The sequence below is a fragment of the Suncus etruscus genome, chromosome 4 (assembly GCF_024139225.1).
Source record: "Suncus etruscus isolate mSunEtr1 chromosome 4, mSunEtr1.pri.cur, whole genome shotgun sequence".
Classification (NCBI taxonomy): Eukaryota; Metazoa; Chordata; class Mammalia; order Eulipotyphla; family Soricidae; genus Suncus; species Suncus etruscus.
The window spans coordinates 135,331,081-135,349,504 of record NC_064851.1 but is presented as its reverse complement, the minus strand read 5'-3'; the positions used below and the strand labels follow the sequence as shown (position 1 = coordinate 135,349,504).

The following is an 18,424-nucleotide window of genomic DNA, read 5'->3' as shown; positions in this document are numbered from 1 at the left end:
GCAGCTGGATGAGATGCGGTGGTAAGAGGGGGAAGGATCATTTGTCCTTGAAGCTGGAGTAAGTTTCAGTATGCCATGTACCGGCATATAAGACGACCCCTGACTTTTAAGAAGTTTTATATGGGTTAAAAAGTTGTCTTATACACCAGAATTCGATCTGCTGAAATATCTTGAATCATTAACCTACTCCTAAGGGCCACAGACTAGATTGCAAGCACATTATCAGCTGAGGCAGATGGGAGGCAAATACTAAGAGAGTCGGGGAGGGAATCTCCATTTGGGACACAGAGAGAAAAGTGAGGCCTGACTGCACCCCAGAAAATGAGATTTGAGAAATTATAAATGAGGCATCCCTCTGTGACATCATAAAAGGACAGCTGCCCATACTCATAATAGAGGAACAACCCAACTCTGCACATGTCGTCTCTCAAGGAGACCCTTTTCAAAGGGGGAAAGACCCAGCAAGTGCAATCCTTTTCCATCATGAACCTCGTGAGTAAGACTTTACATTCAAATGCTTTAGACCTGTCCCTCTTTTTATCAGAGCTAAAGCAAATGCCCAGCTGCCAACTGGTTGCCTTTTCCACCTCCACCTCCCAGTAGTGCCACCCTGAAGTAAAACGCTCCACGCTTAACACTCTGGCACTAAAGTCAAACTTCCGGGAATTTTGAGGCAAGATCTGCCGGGCAGCTCTGAGTCTCATACTTCTCATATCCTCAGATAAGACCAGACAGGGGTGAGCTGTATTAGGATCCAAAGTAATAGGTCCTGCAAGGAGAAAAAACAACCAATTTAATAAAAAAGGCTCATCAATGTCCACACCAGAGACCAATGGTTTCCAGCATACAGTGGGGCCTCCAAGGAGGGGATATGAGGGTCAGACACAGATAGGGGAGGCCAGGAAAAGAAATCTCTAAGAAGCTCCCATTTGAGAAATGGATCTCAGACTAAATGCTTCCAAGCAACTGGTACATGGCCTATTTATCAGGGAGAAAAAAAAAATGTTTGCCAGCACCTCATTTAGAAATCTATCTTCTTGAGGCTGAAGAGATAGCATGGAGGTAGGCGTTTGCCTTGCATGCAGAAGGACGGTGGTTCAAATCCCGGCATTCCATATGGTCCCCCGAGCCTGCCAAGGAGTGATTTTTTTTTTTGGGGGCCACACCCGGCATTGCTCAGGGGTTACTCCTGGCTGTCTGCTCAGAAATAGCTCCTGGCAGGCACGGGGACCATATGGGACACCGGGATTCGAACCAACCACCTTAGGTCCTGGATTGGCTGCTTGCAAGGCAAACGCTGCTGTGCTATCTCTCCAGGCCCAAGGACCGATTTCTGAGCACAGAGCCAGGAGTAATCCCTGAGTGCCGCTGGGTGTGACCCAAAAACCAAAAAAAAGCAAGTTTTGGGGTTGGGAATTGCTGTGGGTCAGGGGCACAGACCTTCATTCTGAACCTTTAATTCTAAAAATTTGAAAATTAGTCAAAGAAAATGGGAGGTTTGTTTTTTAAGAATCCTTAAACAGGCCCGGAGAGGCACAGGGGACCATATGGAACACCGGGATTTGAACCAACCACCTTTGGTCCTGGATTGGCTGCTTGCAAGGCAAACGCCGCTGTGCTATCTCTCCGGGCCCTGCCAAGGAGTGATTTCTGAGTGTAGAGCCAGAAGTAATACCTGAGTGATACCGGTTGTGACCCAAAAAAACAAAAACAAAACAAAACAAAAAAAACATCTATCTTCTCAGGCCGGAGTGATAGCACAGGGGGTAGGACGTTTGCCTTGCATGCAGCAGGGGACCAACCTGGTTCGATCCCCCGAGCCTGCCAGAATAGAGCCAGGAGTATGGCTTAAAATAAGAAAAAAAAAAAAAAATTACCTTTTCACTTGCTCTCAAAGTCTGTTTTTTTTTCTTCTTCAAACATGTATCTAGTTTGCCTCTTTGTTTCTCTGCATTGCTTATTTCCACTCTGAGGAAGTCTATTCTCTATTGATCATGTATTTCTGTCTTTCTTCCCAAATCTTTCTAAATAAGTTTCAGTGCTTCAACAACAAAAATATCTTCTGTAAGTGAACAATCTGAGAATTCCTCCTCAACTACTCTGGAAGCTACTTGTATTCTGCACCCACCTGTACCCATTGGCTTGATGTGTTTGAGGATACACAATATCATCATGTTGGTAAACACTATTGAGAGGAATTGGTCCTTGAGCCTGCCAGGAGTGACTTCTGAGCTCAGTGCCAAGAGTAAACCCTGAGCGCCCCCCAAAAAAAAAAGAAAAAAGGAAGAAAGGGAGGAAGGAAGAAGGAAGAAAGGGAGGGAGGGGAGGGAGGAAAGGAAGGGAAGGAAGGAAGGAAGGAAGGAAGGAAGGAAGGAAGGAAGGAAGAAAGGAAGGAAGGAAGGAAGGAAGGAAGAGAAGGAAGGAAGAGAAGGAAGGGAGGGAGGAAGGGAAGGAGGGAGGGAAGGGAGGAAGGGAAGGAGGGAGGGAAGGGAGGAAGGGAAGGAAGGAAGGGAAGGAAGGGGAGGAAGGAAAGGAAGGGAAGGGAGGGAAGGAAGGAAAGGAAGAGAAGGAAGGGAAGGAAGGAAGGGAAGGGAAGGAAGGAAGGAAGGAAGGAAGGAAGGAAGGAAGGAAGGAAGGAAGGAAGGAAGGAAGGAAGGAAGGAAGGAAGGAAGGAAGGAAGGAAGGAAGGAAGGAAGGAAGGAAGGAAGGAAGGAAGGAAGGAAGGAAGCTTCCAGAACATTGTAAAACCTTTCTGCTATTGAATCGTACTCAAATTCCCTAGTATCAGCTAGGTCCAGTATGAGCCCCCCCCCTGGCCCCCGCCCCACCAAGGAGCTTATCCAAGCCAGGGGAAGTTGGAAACACCATCATGTCTAAAAAAATGACTCGATTCTTCTTGCCTGTGGCTGAACTGTTGTATCTTTCTTTCTCTTTATTTTTTTTGGGGGGGGGGGTGGGGGTGGCACACCAGATGATGCTCAGGGGTTACTCTTGGCTATGTGCTTAGAAATTTCTCCTGGCTTGGGGATTAAACCGGGTCTGTCCTAGTCTAGAGTGCTCAAGGCAGACGCCTTCCTGCTTGCACCACTGCTCCGGCCCCTGAACTGTTGAATCTTAAATGCCACTGGAGCCTGATACTTATGCCAAGGAATGGCTGCCAGCAGCCCCTGATAAGCAATATTAGCAGAACAGAAAACCTCTAAGAATCTTTCTGAGAAATTAAGTGAGAGAGCTATGGGTCAATGCACGGAGTACAAGCTTTGTATGCCAGAGAGCAAGTGTCACTGTGAGAACTTCTGAGTGTGGATCTAAAACCAAATAACTAAATGAAAAACAAAATTTAAGCTAAAGAGTAAGAAAGCTTGATGAAAGTGAGACTTTGCTCTGCAGCTATTGTGATTTCTCAACTTGGTCATCAATTGTACTTTTTGTATTCTTTTCTCCTTTAATAATTCAACTAAGCCTCAATTTGAATAATTTTTTATGTATTGGCTTTAAAAACTACTTTATTTAAATACTGTGGTTACAAAGTTGTTCTTAGGAGCTGGAGCAGGTAGGATATTTGCCTTGGACACGACCAACTCAGGTTCAATCCCTGGCATCCTGACAGGTCCCATGCACCTGACAGGAGTGATTTCTTAATGCAGAGTCAGGAGTAACCCAAGTACTACAGGAGGTGTGGTCCCAAAACAAAACAACAAAAAAGATAGTGTATAATACCCTTCACCTGTACAGATTTCCTGCCACCTATGTCCTTAGTTTCTCTCCTACCTCCCCCCTCCATGCCTTTCCTTGCTTGATTCAATCTATGGCAGACATTTTTTTTCCTCTTCTTTCTCCTGGCCTTTGTCAATATTGTCTCTGGATATTATTACCATACTATCTTCCCTCTCCCTGACTCATTTCAATCAGCATAATACTCTCCATATCTATCCATGTATAAACAAATTTCATGATTTTATTTATCCTAACAGCTGCATTGTATTGTATGGATGGTCTTGAGACCACATTTGATGGTGCTCAGTATATGGTGCTAGGTATTGCTCTCAGGCCGGCTTCATGCAAGGAAAGCACCTTATACACTGGCACTATATCTTGCCCCTCAAGCTTCAATTTTAAGTATCTTCCATAGGTCAATAAATTACTCAGTAAACAAGCTGAGGCCTGGAGATAGCACAGCGTTTGCCTTGCAAGCAGCCGATCCAGGACCAAAGGTGGCTAGTTTGAATCCCGGTGTCCCATACGGTCCCCCGTGCCTGCCAGGAGCTATTTTTGAGCAGACAGCCAAGAGTAACCCCTGAGCACCACCGGGTGTGACCCAAAAACCAAAAAAAAAAAAAAAAGAATCCTTAAACAGGGCCGGAGAGATAGCATAGTGGTAGGGCATTTGCCTTGCACGCAGCTGATCCAGTTGTGTTTTCAGTCATATAAAATACATCCCCCTTCACCAGTGCAACCTTCCCACCACCAATGCGTCCTAACTTCCTCCCCACCAAACCCTTGCCTGTCTTCGAGACAGGCATTCTATTTCCCTCTGTATTCACCACTCTTTGTGGTAAACTTCTTATCACGGGCCGGTCCTTTCAAACCTCATCTCTATTGTCTCTGGGTATTATTATATACTATCTTTTATTTTTCTTAAATCCCACAGATGATTAAGACTATTCTGTGTCTATCTCTCTCCCTCTGACTCATTTCATTCAACATAAGAGTTTCCATGTCCATCCAAAGCAAATTTTATGACTTTATTTTTCCTGACAGCTGCATAATATTCAATTGTATATATGTAACAGTTTCTTTAGCCACTCAACTGTTGTTGGGCATTTGGGTTGTTTCCAGATTCTGGATATTGTAAATAGAGCTGCAATGAACATAAGCATGCAGAGGAGTCCCTAAGACTTCTAATGAGCAAATGGAAAATTAGTCACTGACTGAGAGAGATACCAGTAATACCTAACTGATACTCAGAATTTACCAAGGAATTTCAAAATATTTTTAAATTTGTTTGTTTGGGGGCCACATCTGGTGGTACTCAGGGATTCCTCCTGGCTCTGTGCTCAGGGATCACTCCTAGCAGGAATCACTCCTATATATATATATATATATATATAGATATATAATATCTAGAAATTAAACTCAGGTTGGCCATGTAGAAGGCAAACATCTTGCTCACTGTGCTATCAACTCTGGCTCCAGGTAACACCGTTTTTTAAATAGAGAAAATACAGATATTTCTCACTAGAGATGGTATATAGTAAACAAATACAATGGGCTATCATTATTTTAAAATGCAAATTAAAAAATCAGAATGATATAATGCTATAGGCTTAATTTGCTAACATTGTTTAAAAGAAAATAAAAACAATCATGGGGGAGCTAAGTAGTCAACCCTGGTGTGACCCCTGAGCACAAAGCCAAAAGTATGCCTGCAGACGTGTGCACACATACACGGGCACGAATACACACATGCACGTACCACTGGTCATAGCTCAGATCCCTCTCACCCAGAAAAAGCAATAATCATAAATGGACTTGCCAGGAAACCACATACTGCATAAAATTTTCTGGTGGAAATGCAAAATCCAGTGAAAAGGTCTGTCAATTCCCCTCCAAGACATTCAACCAAGATAAATAGTAGGTATGGTAGGTATGTACATACACTCGCATACGCATACACAAAAGTAATTCCTGAGCACAGAGCTAGGAGTAACCTAGCATTGCCAGGAATATCCAGATCATTGCCCAGTGTGGCCCTAAAACAAAACAAACACACACAAAACCAACTAAGTTAAAACAAAATATTCATCCTTGAAAGATTACAACATGAAAATGAAAATTCATTTTATTTTATTCAGACAAAACTATGGTGTAAAGGTATATCTTTCCCATTATACTAGCTGCAATTTTTACACAAGGAACTAAGCAGTGGAAATCTGCCTGTAAACATGTGTGCGTTGGGAAAAAAAATTTGTAGAAGAAAGCCTTTTGACAAAGATCTTACAAGTACTTTCTTGATAGTTGTTTAAAATGTGTTGATATTAAACTATTTTTTAGCTCCTCAATAATCTCAAATGTCTGATTTGATGGCCACTTCATTCTCAAACACACTAAAAAGAAAATGTCCCATAGGCAGCCCTTCTCTCCAAATGCAGCATGTACACACAAAGTACACTCAAGTGCACACAAAACATTCAGACAGATCACTCAGAAGTATAACAAGTGCCTTTATAGCCATGAAAACAAACCATTTCAAATTATCTCTTCTGACCATGACAGAAAAACAACACAAACTAAAACACACAAAAAACACAGAACAAAGATATAAAAGCTAAAAACACATGAACAAAGCAATACAGGTCTGAATAAATCATCAGCAAGAGACATCTAATGAGAAAGAAAAAACAAACTTGCAGCCAAGTAAATAGGGCAGAGAAATCAGAATTCATGGGATACATCTTTTGTGTATCTATATACAACTTTTGTTTCTTTGTTTTTGTGTATTTATATAATTCAGCTACAAGATGAAATACTGCCATGTATAAATAAATGGATAAAACTAATTAGAAGGTGATATGCTGACAAACTAAGTCAAGGAGAAAGACAGGGGCCAGAGGGATAGAACAGCAGGTAGGGCGCTTGCCTTGCATGCACTCGACCTGAGTTCCGTCACTGGCATCCCACATGGCCCCCTGAGCATGCCAGGAAGGCGTCCTGAGCATCGCCAAGTGTGGTTAAAAAAAAAAAAGGAAAAAGTGGATGATCCCACACACTAAAACAAAGGCAACATAGCCAACTGGAACTTTTTAATTCTTTCTAGAGAACTAGAGCTGCCAGAAAGGTTGGGGAAAAAGGGACAAAAGGCTGAGGGCCAGGGGGACAACTGGACTGCCATGGTGACAGTGATACTTAATTTGGTGGTGGGCATACTATGGTAATATACATTAAAATGTAAGACTGGAAAACATACCATGGTGCAAAACAATATCTCAATAATCAGGAAAACAAAGTAAAAAAGGGGGCCGGAGCAGTGGTGCAAGCAGTAGGGCACTTGCCTTGCATGCAGCTTCCCGGTCCCCCAAAGCCAGGAGCAATTCCTGAGCGCATAGCCAGAAGTAACCCCTGAGAATCACTGGGTGTGTCCCAAAAACCAAAATAAAATTTTAAAAAATGTTAATGAAAACAGAGACACAATACAGGAGCTAAGGTACCTGACCTTGTTGTAGCTGACTGACATAGGCTTCCTCTACTTTACCCTCTCTAAAGTCCCCTAAGCCAGGAGCAAGTAGGTAGCTCTGAGCACAACATCCTCCTCTGCAAAACACACACACACACACACACACACACACACACACACACTATAATAATGAATATAACAACTTACTTTGGAAGTGTTTTAGGATGTGGCTCATTCCTGACACATGGCATAAACTCAGTTCTGTGATACAGGCTGACTCTAGACACTGATGCAGTAAAGACTCTCCCCTACAAAGAAAAGACAGTCTCAGACACCTGTAGACCCCAGACAGTCCCTCAGTTCAGAGCATGGATCTTTTTTTTTTTTTTTTTTTTGGTTTTTGGGCCACACCCGGTGACGCTCAGGGGTTACTCCTGGCTATGCGCTCAGAAGTCGCTCCTGGCTTGGGGGACCATATGGGGAGCCGGGGGATCGAACCGCGGTCCATCCAAGGCTAGCGCAGGCAAGGCAGGCACCTTACCTCTAGCGCCACCGCCCGGCCCCTAGAGCATGGATCTTATTACCTGACTTCTCTGGCCCTGGCCCTCCACCTTTAGCTCTTCCTCTGTGCTCACTCGGCAGACTCCAATACTGACCCAAATGTTTCCAAATGAAAGCTTACCTTGTCAAATAATATCTTGCATTCTACAAGGAGAAAAGAAGGGAGGTTACTGTTGAGTATGAACCAAACCTTTTGACGATTGTGCCCATGAAAAAATTCTTCTCTTTTGCATTTCCAGATCATTTCTTCAGCCTGGGGGTACTAAGTCTCAGATATCAAAAACATTAACACTGAGTAAGACAATTCAGGAAAATAACTTGAAATCTTTCTATCCCTCAACCTAGTCACAGCATTCAAAGGCTGCTATTTGCACACCCTCTCATGAGTGTGAAAAAGGTGAGCTGATGAAGAAGGCAGACCTGAGTGGGGATGGAAGGTGACAGGAGCCAATCAGGAACTATGAAGAGTTGGGCCATACTTCCCTGCAGCCCTTTATAATTAGACCTGGCTTTGAAAAGACATTTAAGAGGCTTCCCGAAAAAGAGCATTCACATGACAAACATGGTCCTGGGAGAGGGAGGTGGAGAAGGGATCAAGCCTTTTATTTCGTATAAAGGAGCATAAAATTCGCTACCATACAAATTCCAACAATATTTAATTGTTCAAAGGTAGTTTACAAAAGTAGGCAAACTTAAATTTAAAGTTGTACACATTCTCTAAAACTAAACAACGAGTATTCTGCACAATTTTTTCACTTATCATGCCTTAACTATAGAATTTAGTACCCTGGGGCCCGGAGAGATAGCACAGCAGGGGAGTTTGCCTTGCAAGCAGCCGATCCAGGACCAAAGGTGGTTGGTTAGAATCCCGGTGTCCCATATGGTCCCCCGTGCCTGCCAGGAGCTATTTCTGAGTAGACAGCCAGGAGTAACCCCTGAGCAAAGCCGGGTGTGGCCCAAAAACCAAAAAAAAAAAAAAAAAAAAAAAGAATTTAGTACCCAGAGTTGCTCTCTCCTTGGGCTGGAGAAATAGATGACTGGATGGAGTGCACTCAGCCTTCACATGGTTCCCTGAGCACTGCCAAAAACTGGAAATGGACTCTTAGTACCACTAGATTTGCCCCCACCCTAAATAAAATAAACTCTGAGTCATTTCATATTTTGTGTGTGTGTGTGTGTGTGTGTGTGTGTGTGTGGTTTTTTTTTTGTTTGTTTTTTTTTGTTTTTTTTTTGGTTTTTGGTTTTTGGGTCACACCCGATAGTGCTCAGGGGTTACTCCTGGCTGTCTGCTCAGAAATAGCTCCTGGCAGGCACGGGGGACCATATGGGACACCGGGATTCGAACCAACCACCTTTGGTCCTGGATCGGCTGCTTGCAAGGCAAACGCCACTGTGCTATCTCTCTGGGCGTGTGTGTGTGTGTGTGTGTGTGTGTGTGTGTGTGTGTGTGTGTGTGTGTGTGTGTGTGTGTGTGTGTGTGTGTGTGTGTGTGTGTGTGTTAAAGAGCTTTAATCTCGGTCATTGAGGCTTCTTGGCACAGTAAGAAATACTGCACGTGATCAACATGTCTTGTTCGGGGGACGGGGACGAGGGTAGGGAATCACCTTTTTAGAAAGTACAATCCAAGTGAAGGGCAAAGGGGCCGGGCGGAGTCAGCCCTCCCCGTGCCTGTGGTAAAGTGCAGGAGCCCCCACCCAGAAACTAACCTGAGTCCAGGCCCTCTGGGGAAAAAAGGGGTGCATGAACTCCCCCCTCTTCCACAGGCGCCTCCCTGCGGCCCATGGCCTGCACTGCCCTCCAGGTTGCAACCCTCACACGAGCCATTTTGCATAAAGTACAAGTGAAAAGGTCTGAATTCAGGTCACACACTCCAGGCTCTGTACAGGGGACTTGGTGCCCTGCTGCTCCTCGGCTGCCCTCCATCACGGGGAGAAAGCCGTGGGAGGGAAGGAGAGGCCTCATTCCGCCCCAAACGGGGAAAGACGAAATGGCTTTATCCGGGAGTAGGGAACCATCCTGCCCCCCATTCCTGCCACCTTCATACTGTCCATGTCCTGAGGGGGGGGGGGTGCTGTGGGTCTCAGGGTCTGCAAGGTCCCCTCACCTGCCTGTGGCATCTGTGGAAGGGCCAGGTGGTTGCGGGGATTCTGGGGAGGGGCCCTCCCAGCCAGGCTGCCCGGGCCCTGGCTCAGGGGGTGGAGGCAGAGGTGGGGCGGCTGGAGCTGTGCCAGAGTCCGAGCCAGGAGAGGTGGGGTCGGGGCCCCCCCGCAGGGCTGGGAGTGGGGCCGGGGGCAGCAGTAGCGCCATTTCATATATTTTTTAATGGTTACAGAATCGTCATTCTATTTTATGGCTCTATCATAACTAATATTTACCCTTTGAGACATCACATTCCAAATTTACTGAATGATTTTATGGAGACAATTCTTATCATTAAGCAGCTCCTAACATAAACTAATGAATATGCACATACTTTTGAGCAATTAAAAATAGTAATTTAAAAAAAATAGTAACTTTGCCCTAATGTCTCAGAATTAACACCCTAGGGAAGACTCTATACTTCTCATTTTCAAAATTCTATAATGAAGCTCTAGGATCCTACCTGGAGTAATGTGAAGGCAGATTCCCCACACTTTCTTTCTAACTCTGCCGAGATCATCTGGAGGTTGGAAATCCGTTCACTGAGCTTGACTTCACTCTCTTGCAGTTTCATGATGTTTTCTCTGCTCAGATTCTTCAGTCTCTGCAAGAGCACTACTAAAGATTACTAAACAACTGACATTTCTCTTTATTAACTAACCCAACTACCACCTTAAAAACCTGTTTTATTGACTGTCACCCTAGAAAAGATACCTGTGTCTTGCAGGATTTCTAGATGATGAGCAATACTACAATGGGTAGGGAGGGCACTTGCCCTGCACATGGTTGACCTGGATTTGGTCACAAGCATTCCTTTTGGTCCCCGATTTCAGCCAAGAATAACTCCTAAATGTAGGGCCAGGAGGAATCCCTGATTATCACTTGGTGTGCCCTACCCTCCACTCCACCCCAAGAAAAGCAAAGAAAATAGAAAGGATTTGGTTCTTAGACTATAAATATATTTACGGTAATGGTATGCATACAGTACACTGACATAACACAAACCTAAGTGATCACATATTTGACTGGGTATTCCTGTTCAGAAACTTCATTCAAAGCTTTATTTGAAATTAATTTAAATATTTGAATTAATTCCTATAAAAGTAAATAATTATGTCACTAATATAAAATTATTTTATTTTATGGCACTGCCAAGAGATCATGTGGCTGGGACCAGAGTGATAGCATAGCAGGTAGGTCATTTGCCTTGCAATGACCATGTTCAATCCCTGGCATCCCATATGGTCCCCTGTCACGTGTTGGCCAAAAACAAAGAGATCAATCATGTGGTGCCTGGGAATGAATCCCCAGCCTTCTGAATGCAAAACATGTGCTCAGCTCAATAGATATCTCTCTGACCTCTCAATCCCCCCACATCGCCCTTTTTTGGTTACACTAGGTGGTCTTTAGGGCTCTGTGCTCCAGCATCACTTCTAGTGGGACTCTATTACAAACTATATGGATGCCAGAGTCTTGAACATAGGTCTAAGACATGCAAAGAAGTACCCTACCTTCTGCACTATCTCTCAGCCCCTCAGTTTATTTTATCCTTGCATTGATACCTAGATACATAGGAACATGCTCAATTGATTTATTTTATTTTGTTCTGAGATCTTAGTAGGTGGTGCTTGGGCATTACTCCTGGCTCTGTGCTCAGGAAGCACTCAGAAGAGGATTTGGAAGACTATAATGCAGTGCTAGGAATCTAACCCAAGATGACAATGCATAAAGCAAGTGCCCATATCACTATACAATTTTTCAGGTCCCTTGTTCTTTTTATTCTTAAAGAATTCAAATGAGTTTGCGATAAAAATATAGATGAGCAATTCGACAGCTGGCACTTTCCTTAATAAACAGGCCCTTGGAAAAAATTATTTTCACACATAACCAGTTTATCTTTTGTAAATACTGATATATTGAGGCTGGAGAGAGAGAGTACAGCAGGTAGCCTTGAATGCAGCCCACCTGGGTTCAATCTCTAGCATCCCATATGGTCCCCTGAGCACCACCAGGAATATATTTAGTGCAAAATCAGCAGTAACCCATGAGCACTGCTAGGTGTGGCCCCAAAACCAAAAGAAAAACAACAACAAAAGAGTTGAAAGCTGATGGGCATTCCCAGAGACTGTTTGATAAAAGTCTATCTAAAATCTTGCTATCAGGGACTGGAGTGGTGATGTAAACGATGCAAGTGGTAATTCATCTAGGACAGACCACTGTTCAATCCCCCGGAGTCCCATATGGTCCTCCAAGCAAGGAGTGATTTCTGAGTGCATAGCCAGGAGTAACCCCTGCTCATCACCAGGTGTGGCCCCCCAAAAACAAACAATTTTGCTATCAGTAAATATCATCAGTTACAAGGCCTATTACTTAGAGGATATAGTATGTAAAGGACACTATTTTAGAAGCTTTATGTAGATTAGTTCAGTCCCCCAACAATATTTTGAAGTAGGGACATTATCCCATTCAGAAGGAAAAAAAGCAGAGTCAGAGATAAAGCTAAACATAATGGTTAATAATAAATAACATCACAAATAGGATTATGAATGAACTATCAACCTTCAAAAATACTTCTAAGCCATAGTTCTAGACTGAAAAAAATGTTCCCTTCTACATGAGTATTCATATGCATAAATCATCTGAAAGACAATCATCAACAACAGAATTGAAAGGTGGATATATCCAGGGTTAGAGGGCCACTCCTGGTGAACCTCAGTCAACCAACTCAGTTTACCTAATATATCATTAGGGCCTGATACTATGGTGCTATTCAGGCCCTCAAGTGCCTGGGACCAGTAGGACTAACCCACCAAGATCTGAGGGACCTCTAGGGTTACATCCAGCAATGCTTTAGCCAAGTGGTGCTGAAGATTGAAGTTGGATTGGACATCACTTAATTACCCCTCAGTCTTTCAGAAGATGTTCTGTCTCACTTTCCCTTTATCATGGGTATCATCATAACATCTCACCTTGATAGTTTCCTGGGAATTCTCAACTTCTTTGGCAAAGTGACTCAGCAGATTCTGACCAAGTTCTCTCCAACTTAGGTTGCCTTCATTATTCTGTAAGCTCTTCTCATTTATTTTAGTGATCAACTGGAATAATATCCTATTTTCAGACTGAATCATTTCACTAAAATTTTGTTCTTCTTCCTTTAACATAGATATGGTAGACCTTCAGGTTAAACACTGTAGACTAACCATAAATATTTATCACTTTTCAGCTCCATTAAACACATGCATGAGCATATCAAGAATGGGAAGAAATAACATTACATGAATAAAAACATGGAATTTGAGTCAAAATTACTCAGGAAATAGATAAAATTTTAGAACATGATATTACTATAAAAGAATGTTAACTGACTTGGAAAAATAAGGACTGAAACAGCTCAGTGAGCAAAGAGAACTAAAAAACTTAAATTAGTTTTTTCCTTCCTCCCTTTCCCTTCCTTTCCTTCTTTCTTCCTTCTTTCCCTCCCTCCCTTCTTCCTTCCTTCCTTCCTTCCTTCCTTCCTTCCTTCCTTCCTTCCTTCCTTCCTTCACTTCCTTCCTTTACCTGTCCATCCTCCCTAGAAAAAAAATAAAAAAAAAAAAAAAAAAAAAAACTTAAATTAATGCCAACGGAATTTTGCTGATGTTTTAGATAGGGTTGACAATTGCCAGAACAGAAAAAAACTAATGACAAGGAGATTATCAAAAATAAATAAAAAATAAATCCTTGATCTTCAATGACACTGCTCTATACTCTATTTCCCATCTTCTTTATGTTGTAACAGAAGATGTGAATGTCAACCCAGTAACAAACAGTAAGGCATATTGTGCATATACCTTGCACAAAGCCAACCCAGTGCAATCCCCAGGATCCCAGCTGATCCCCGGATCATACCAGAAGTGATCTGAGTGCAGAGGCAAAACTAATCCGAGCACTGCCAGATGTGGCTCCCCAAAAAAGATCTTTGGGCAATGGGCTCATATAAGACAAGCAGTCAACCAATCCGTTTGACTCCCAGCACCACATGGTTCCCCAAATTCTGCCAGGCATAGCCCTAGAGTCCCCAATCACTGGTTGAGTTCTCTTAGGTAAACTCCAACAGTGCGTTATCAGGCCCGCAGACTGAGCCAACTCATTCAACTGATGGAGCATCACATCCCTTCAAGTGAATCAAAAATTTTGGGGGAGGGGGGTTTAGGTCACACCCAGCAGCGCTCAGGAGTTACTATTGGCTATGAGCTCAGAAATCGCCGCTGGCAGGCATGGGGGACCATGCGGGATGCCGGGATTCGAATCACCATCCTTCTGCATGCAAGGCAAACAAACGCCTTACCTTCCTGCTATCTCTCCGGCCCTCAAGTGAATCAATTTTACAATAAAAAGGTCAGCCTTATGCAAGGGAAGTAACCTGTCCACTGTACTATCACTCCAGCCCCTATTTGAGCTTTTTTTTTTTTTTTTTTTTTTGGTTTTTGGGCCACACCCGGCGGTGCTCAGGGGTTACTCCTGGCTGTCTGCTCAGAAATAGCTCCTGGCAGGCACGGGGGACCATATGGGACACCGGGATTCGAACCAACCACCTTTGGTCCTGGATCGGCTGCTTGCAAGGCAAACACCGCTGTGCTATCTCTCCAGGCCCTATTTGATCATTTTTAAATAAATTTCTAGTCATGGTTTTGAAAAATTTGGGGATGGGGCACTGAGGTGCCACCAAAAAATTCCTGGAATGAACCTTGCATGAGATGTCTCTCTGGTTTCCTCCTGTTTTCCAGAGTCCTTTACACATGAAGAGTGTCATGCTTTTTCTTCTTTTCGAAGATATCTTTCCTGCTTTACTATCAGTCTTGAACTTCATAAAATTTGTAACATAAAACCTTACAGATCACTCCTCCCTCCAAGAATCCAAAGCAACACTGACCTGGATCAACATCACTCTTTCATGCTCATCTGCCAACATGATTTTGGCTACTTCAAGTTGTTCCTTTAATGTTTTCAAGATCCCCTGGAATAAATTCTGCAGAGAAGAAATCATAAAATTGTATGTCAAGAAATTGCTTTAGAGTTAGGGGTATGACTCAGTAGTAGAACAGTCCTTCCATGTGTGAGACTCCAGACTCAATCCCTAATGCTACACAAAAGCTGTCCTCACACAGTGAGCCAAGTTACCTGAACAATTGATATTCCCAATAAAGATGTAATTTTGATGATCAAATTGTTAATGTAAAGGTAAGGTATCCAGTATCACTCGTCATCAGAGAATTATTAGTCACACCCAAAATGAGGGTCCAGATAGCTCAGTCACCATGCTAGAGGTCAAATTGTTGCATACAGGGGCCTAGGTTTAATCCCTGGAATTGTATGGTCCCCAAAGACTGCCAAGGTAACCCCCTAAACACATCTTGCTGTTCATATGCTACAAAACATAGACATACATCAAAAACTTATGGGATGGAGCAAGAGTACAGTGGCTAAAGTGCTTACCATTCACAGTGACTCAGGATCCCATATGGTCTCCTGAGTCCCGCCAGGAGTAATTCCTGACTGCAGAGCCAGAAATGACTAAGTATCGCTGGCTATGGCCCTCAAACCAACCAGCCAACAAACAAAAATACCTCACCAAAATGAATTATCATCTTCCATGTTACAATGACTACTATCAGGGCAGGAGCGGTGGAACAAGCAGTAATAACCTAGGATGGGCTGCAGTTGGATCCCCTGGAGTCCCATATAGTCCCCCAAACCAGGAGTGATTTCTAAGCGCTAAACCAGGAGTAATCCCTGAGTGTCATCGGGTGTGGCTCAAAAAACAAACAAGCAAACAAACAAAAAAAAAAAGAATGACTATTATCAAAGACAATTATTGGGGAATGAACTGAGGTACATCATATGGAAGGCATGCACTTTTAGTGTACCCAAAAATCAAAAACACCTCAATTCCTATGCTTAGAAACTTATGAAAGCTAAGTGACCCAGGTCACTATTTTCTTAGCCTCGAAGTAAAGGTTTAAATCTAAAACTTGCAAGGCTACATACAGAGACAGTACAGTGACTATGGTATGAGCCTTGCACAGTAATCCTAATAATGCCCAAATGCAGTCTGCAGCATCTGAGCATCACTAGGTGTGTCCCCAGAATCTTTTTGTTTTGTTTTGTTTTTGGGTCACACCCAGCAGCGCTCAGGAGTTACTCCTGGCTCTATGGTCAGAAATTGCTCCTGGCAGGCTTGGGGGGACCATATGGGATTCTGGGATTCGAACCATCATCCTGCATGCAAGGCAAACACACTACCTTCATGCTATCTCTTGGGCCCCTGTGTCCCCAGAATCTTAAATAAGATGCCTGCTTAATATCTTTCCATAAAGGTCAACTAAGGAAAGGTTTTGGAGAATCAGGTTGCTTTGTCCCCCCAATAAATTAGGCCAGAAACTGGCACTTACACGATACTTACCCTGTAATTGTTGGCAGCCAGCCTGATCTCACATACCACATGCATAGAGTGATCTTGACACTGGAAGCACGTGAAGCAAAGCACGGTCTGGTCTTCGGTACAGAATAGCTGTAGGGGCTCCTTGTGTATAGTACAGTTGCCATCTCCTAGGATTTCTTGCTGGAACTGGGGTGTGGGTGTTTTGAACATCCAGAGAGGTGACTCCAGTGGAAGACTGGGCTGTTTCGGGAAAGGAACAGGATTACTTGGAGTTAAAACAAGAAAAGAGGAGCAGGCTTCCTCCATGTAAAGATGACTTGCTAATCTCAGCGTCCTTTGCCAAACCCAAGGGACAGGCGGGGTAGACAGTAAAACAAGTAAGACAAGTGGCTATCCTGAGTTCAAGTCCCAGTACCACATCTGGCTCCTGAGCACTGCCGCATGGGGCCAAAACCTAAAAAAATACCCCAAAAGAAGATAGTCCAGGCTCACCTAAAAGTTCATACCAGACTCCTAGAATCTAGCAAGTTATCAGCAGTCACATGGAAGTTACACACACAAAGATAACTGCAGAGCTAGATAAAGGGTTTCTCAAGTTAATGCTTAAAAAAGAAATGGGGAGGGCAAGTAACAGAAAATTAGGTTTTAACTGGAAGAGAGAGAAGGCCACTCACCTCAAGGTGCTCAAGAGAGATTGTAGCTTGTAAGGGGAATGCCTGGAGAGGTAAATCCTGGCTATGCTTTCTAGGAGCGTATTTAAGGAATCATTTCCTATTCCAGCAGAAGCTAAATTGTAATACGCGCATGCGCAAAAGTTTAGGCGCGAAACTGGGAAATTGTATCTTAGACCAGTTGCTCAGAGCAACCTATACCAGCAATTGAGTTATTAAAATATATTGGTTAAAAATATTTCCCAGGGGCAGGAGAGATGGTACAACGCCTAGGGCGTAGGGCCTTTCCCTTGGATCTTCTTAGGCATCCTTTATAGTCCCCAGAGGCTGCCAGGAGTGACTCTAGAACACAGAGCCTAGCCCCGCCTAGTGCAATCCTCTGAGAATCTTACAGGCCCACCCTACCCCACCCTCCAGTAATAGTATACAGCTTGTAGGGATTTTGCTTTGCACTCGACCAATCCTGCAGCCTGAGTACAACCAGGAGTGATTCTCGAATGCAGGGTATGGCCCCAACTTTAAATAATAAATAAAGCGGGGCCCATAGAGATAGCACAGGCGTTTGCCTTGCACGCAGCCGATCCAGGACCAAAGGTGGTTGGTTCGAATCCCGGCGTCCCATATGGTTCTCCCCCCCCCCCCCGTGCCTGCCAGGAGCTATTTCTGAGCAAAACAGCTAGGAGTAACCCCTGAGCACCGCCGGGTGTGACCCAAAAACCAAAATAATAGTAATAATAATAATAATAATAATAATAATAATAATAAATAAAGCAACCCTGAAATTTGGCTCGTAGAACTCATGTGCTCAAGCTAAGAGTTTGATTCCCCAGCACAAGTAAATAAAAATGGCAGAAATGGGGGCCGGAGAGATAATACAGCAGTAGGGCCTTTGCCTTGCACAGGGCCTACCCGGAGGACCCGGTTTCTATTCCAAGCATCCCACATTGTCCCGAGCCTGCCAGGAGCAAAAGAGCCAGGAATAACCCTGAGCGTCGCTGGGTGTGGCCATTTTAAAAAATGGCAGAAATCTCCCAACACCCAGACGACTCAGCAACAGTCTGCATGCTGGGCAGATCGCTCCGCATTTAATGGTATGCTGAAACTAGAGGATGCTCCCCATCAGCCTGACATCGATGAAAGAAATGCACAGAATCCAGAGTCTTTAAATATAAGTATCTGATACCAACAATAGCTAAAGTGTGAAAAAGTTTCACCGGGACCTTGAGAATGACTCGAGTTGGACAGACTGGTATGCCTGGAACACAGAGTCGGTCTTATGCCAATAAACTTCTGAGGTGAGGCCTTTTTGTAATCAGGTCAAGGATTTTTTTCCATTTTCCCATTTTTCTGGACCAATGCAAACAACGGCGATTGCCACTACCACACCTTTACTATATTTTTTTACTCTTATCCTTTAAGGAAAAAAAAAATACAACTAACTGAACTTAAAAACAAATA

The 18,424-nt window shown here is 43.6% G+C and overlaps 1 protein-coding gene across 1 annotated transcript; it reads right to left on the bottom strand.

Annotated features, from left to right (window-relative positions):
• Window positions 1-203: 203 nt before the first annotated feature.
• On the bottom strand, window positions 204-17,911 carry TRIML2 (tripartite motif family like 2). Its single transcript, XM_049772696.1, has 8 exons — window positions 17,876-17,911; window positions 16,317-16,535; window positions 14,787-14,882; window positions 12,844-13,026; window positions 10,338-10,478; window positions 7,857-7,879; window positions 7,382-7,482; window positions 204-769 (listed from the first exon to the last, which is right to left on the bottom strand). Exons 1-8 carry the CDS (start codon window positions 17,909-17,911, stop codon window positions 204-206), a joined length of 1,365 nt encoding a protein of 454 aa, XP_049628653.1.
• Window positions 17,912-18,424: the final 513 nt, after the last annotated feature.

Coding starts and splice junctions, on each gene's coding strand:
- TRIML2 (XM_049772696.1), bottom strand. CDS start 17,911: ATGTGGGATGCTTGGAATAGAAACCGGGTCCTCCGG. Junction 14,883..16,316: donor TGGCTGCCAACAATTACAGG/GTAAGTATCGTG, acceptor TCTTCTCTGCAG/AATTTATTCCAGGGGATCTT. Junction 770..7,381: donor CATCCTAAAACACTTCCAAA/GTAAGTTGTTAT, acceptor TTCTCCTTGCAG/GACCTATTACTTTGGATCCT.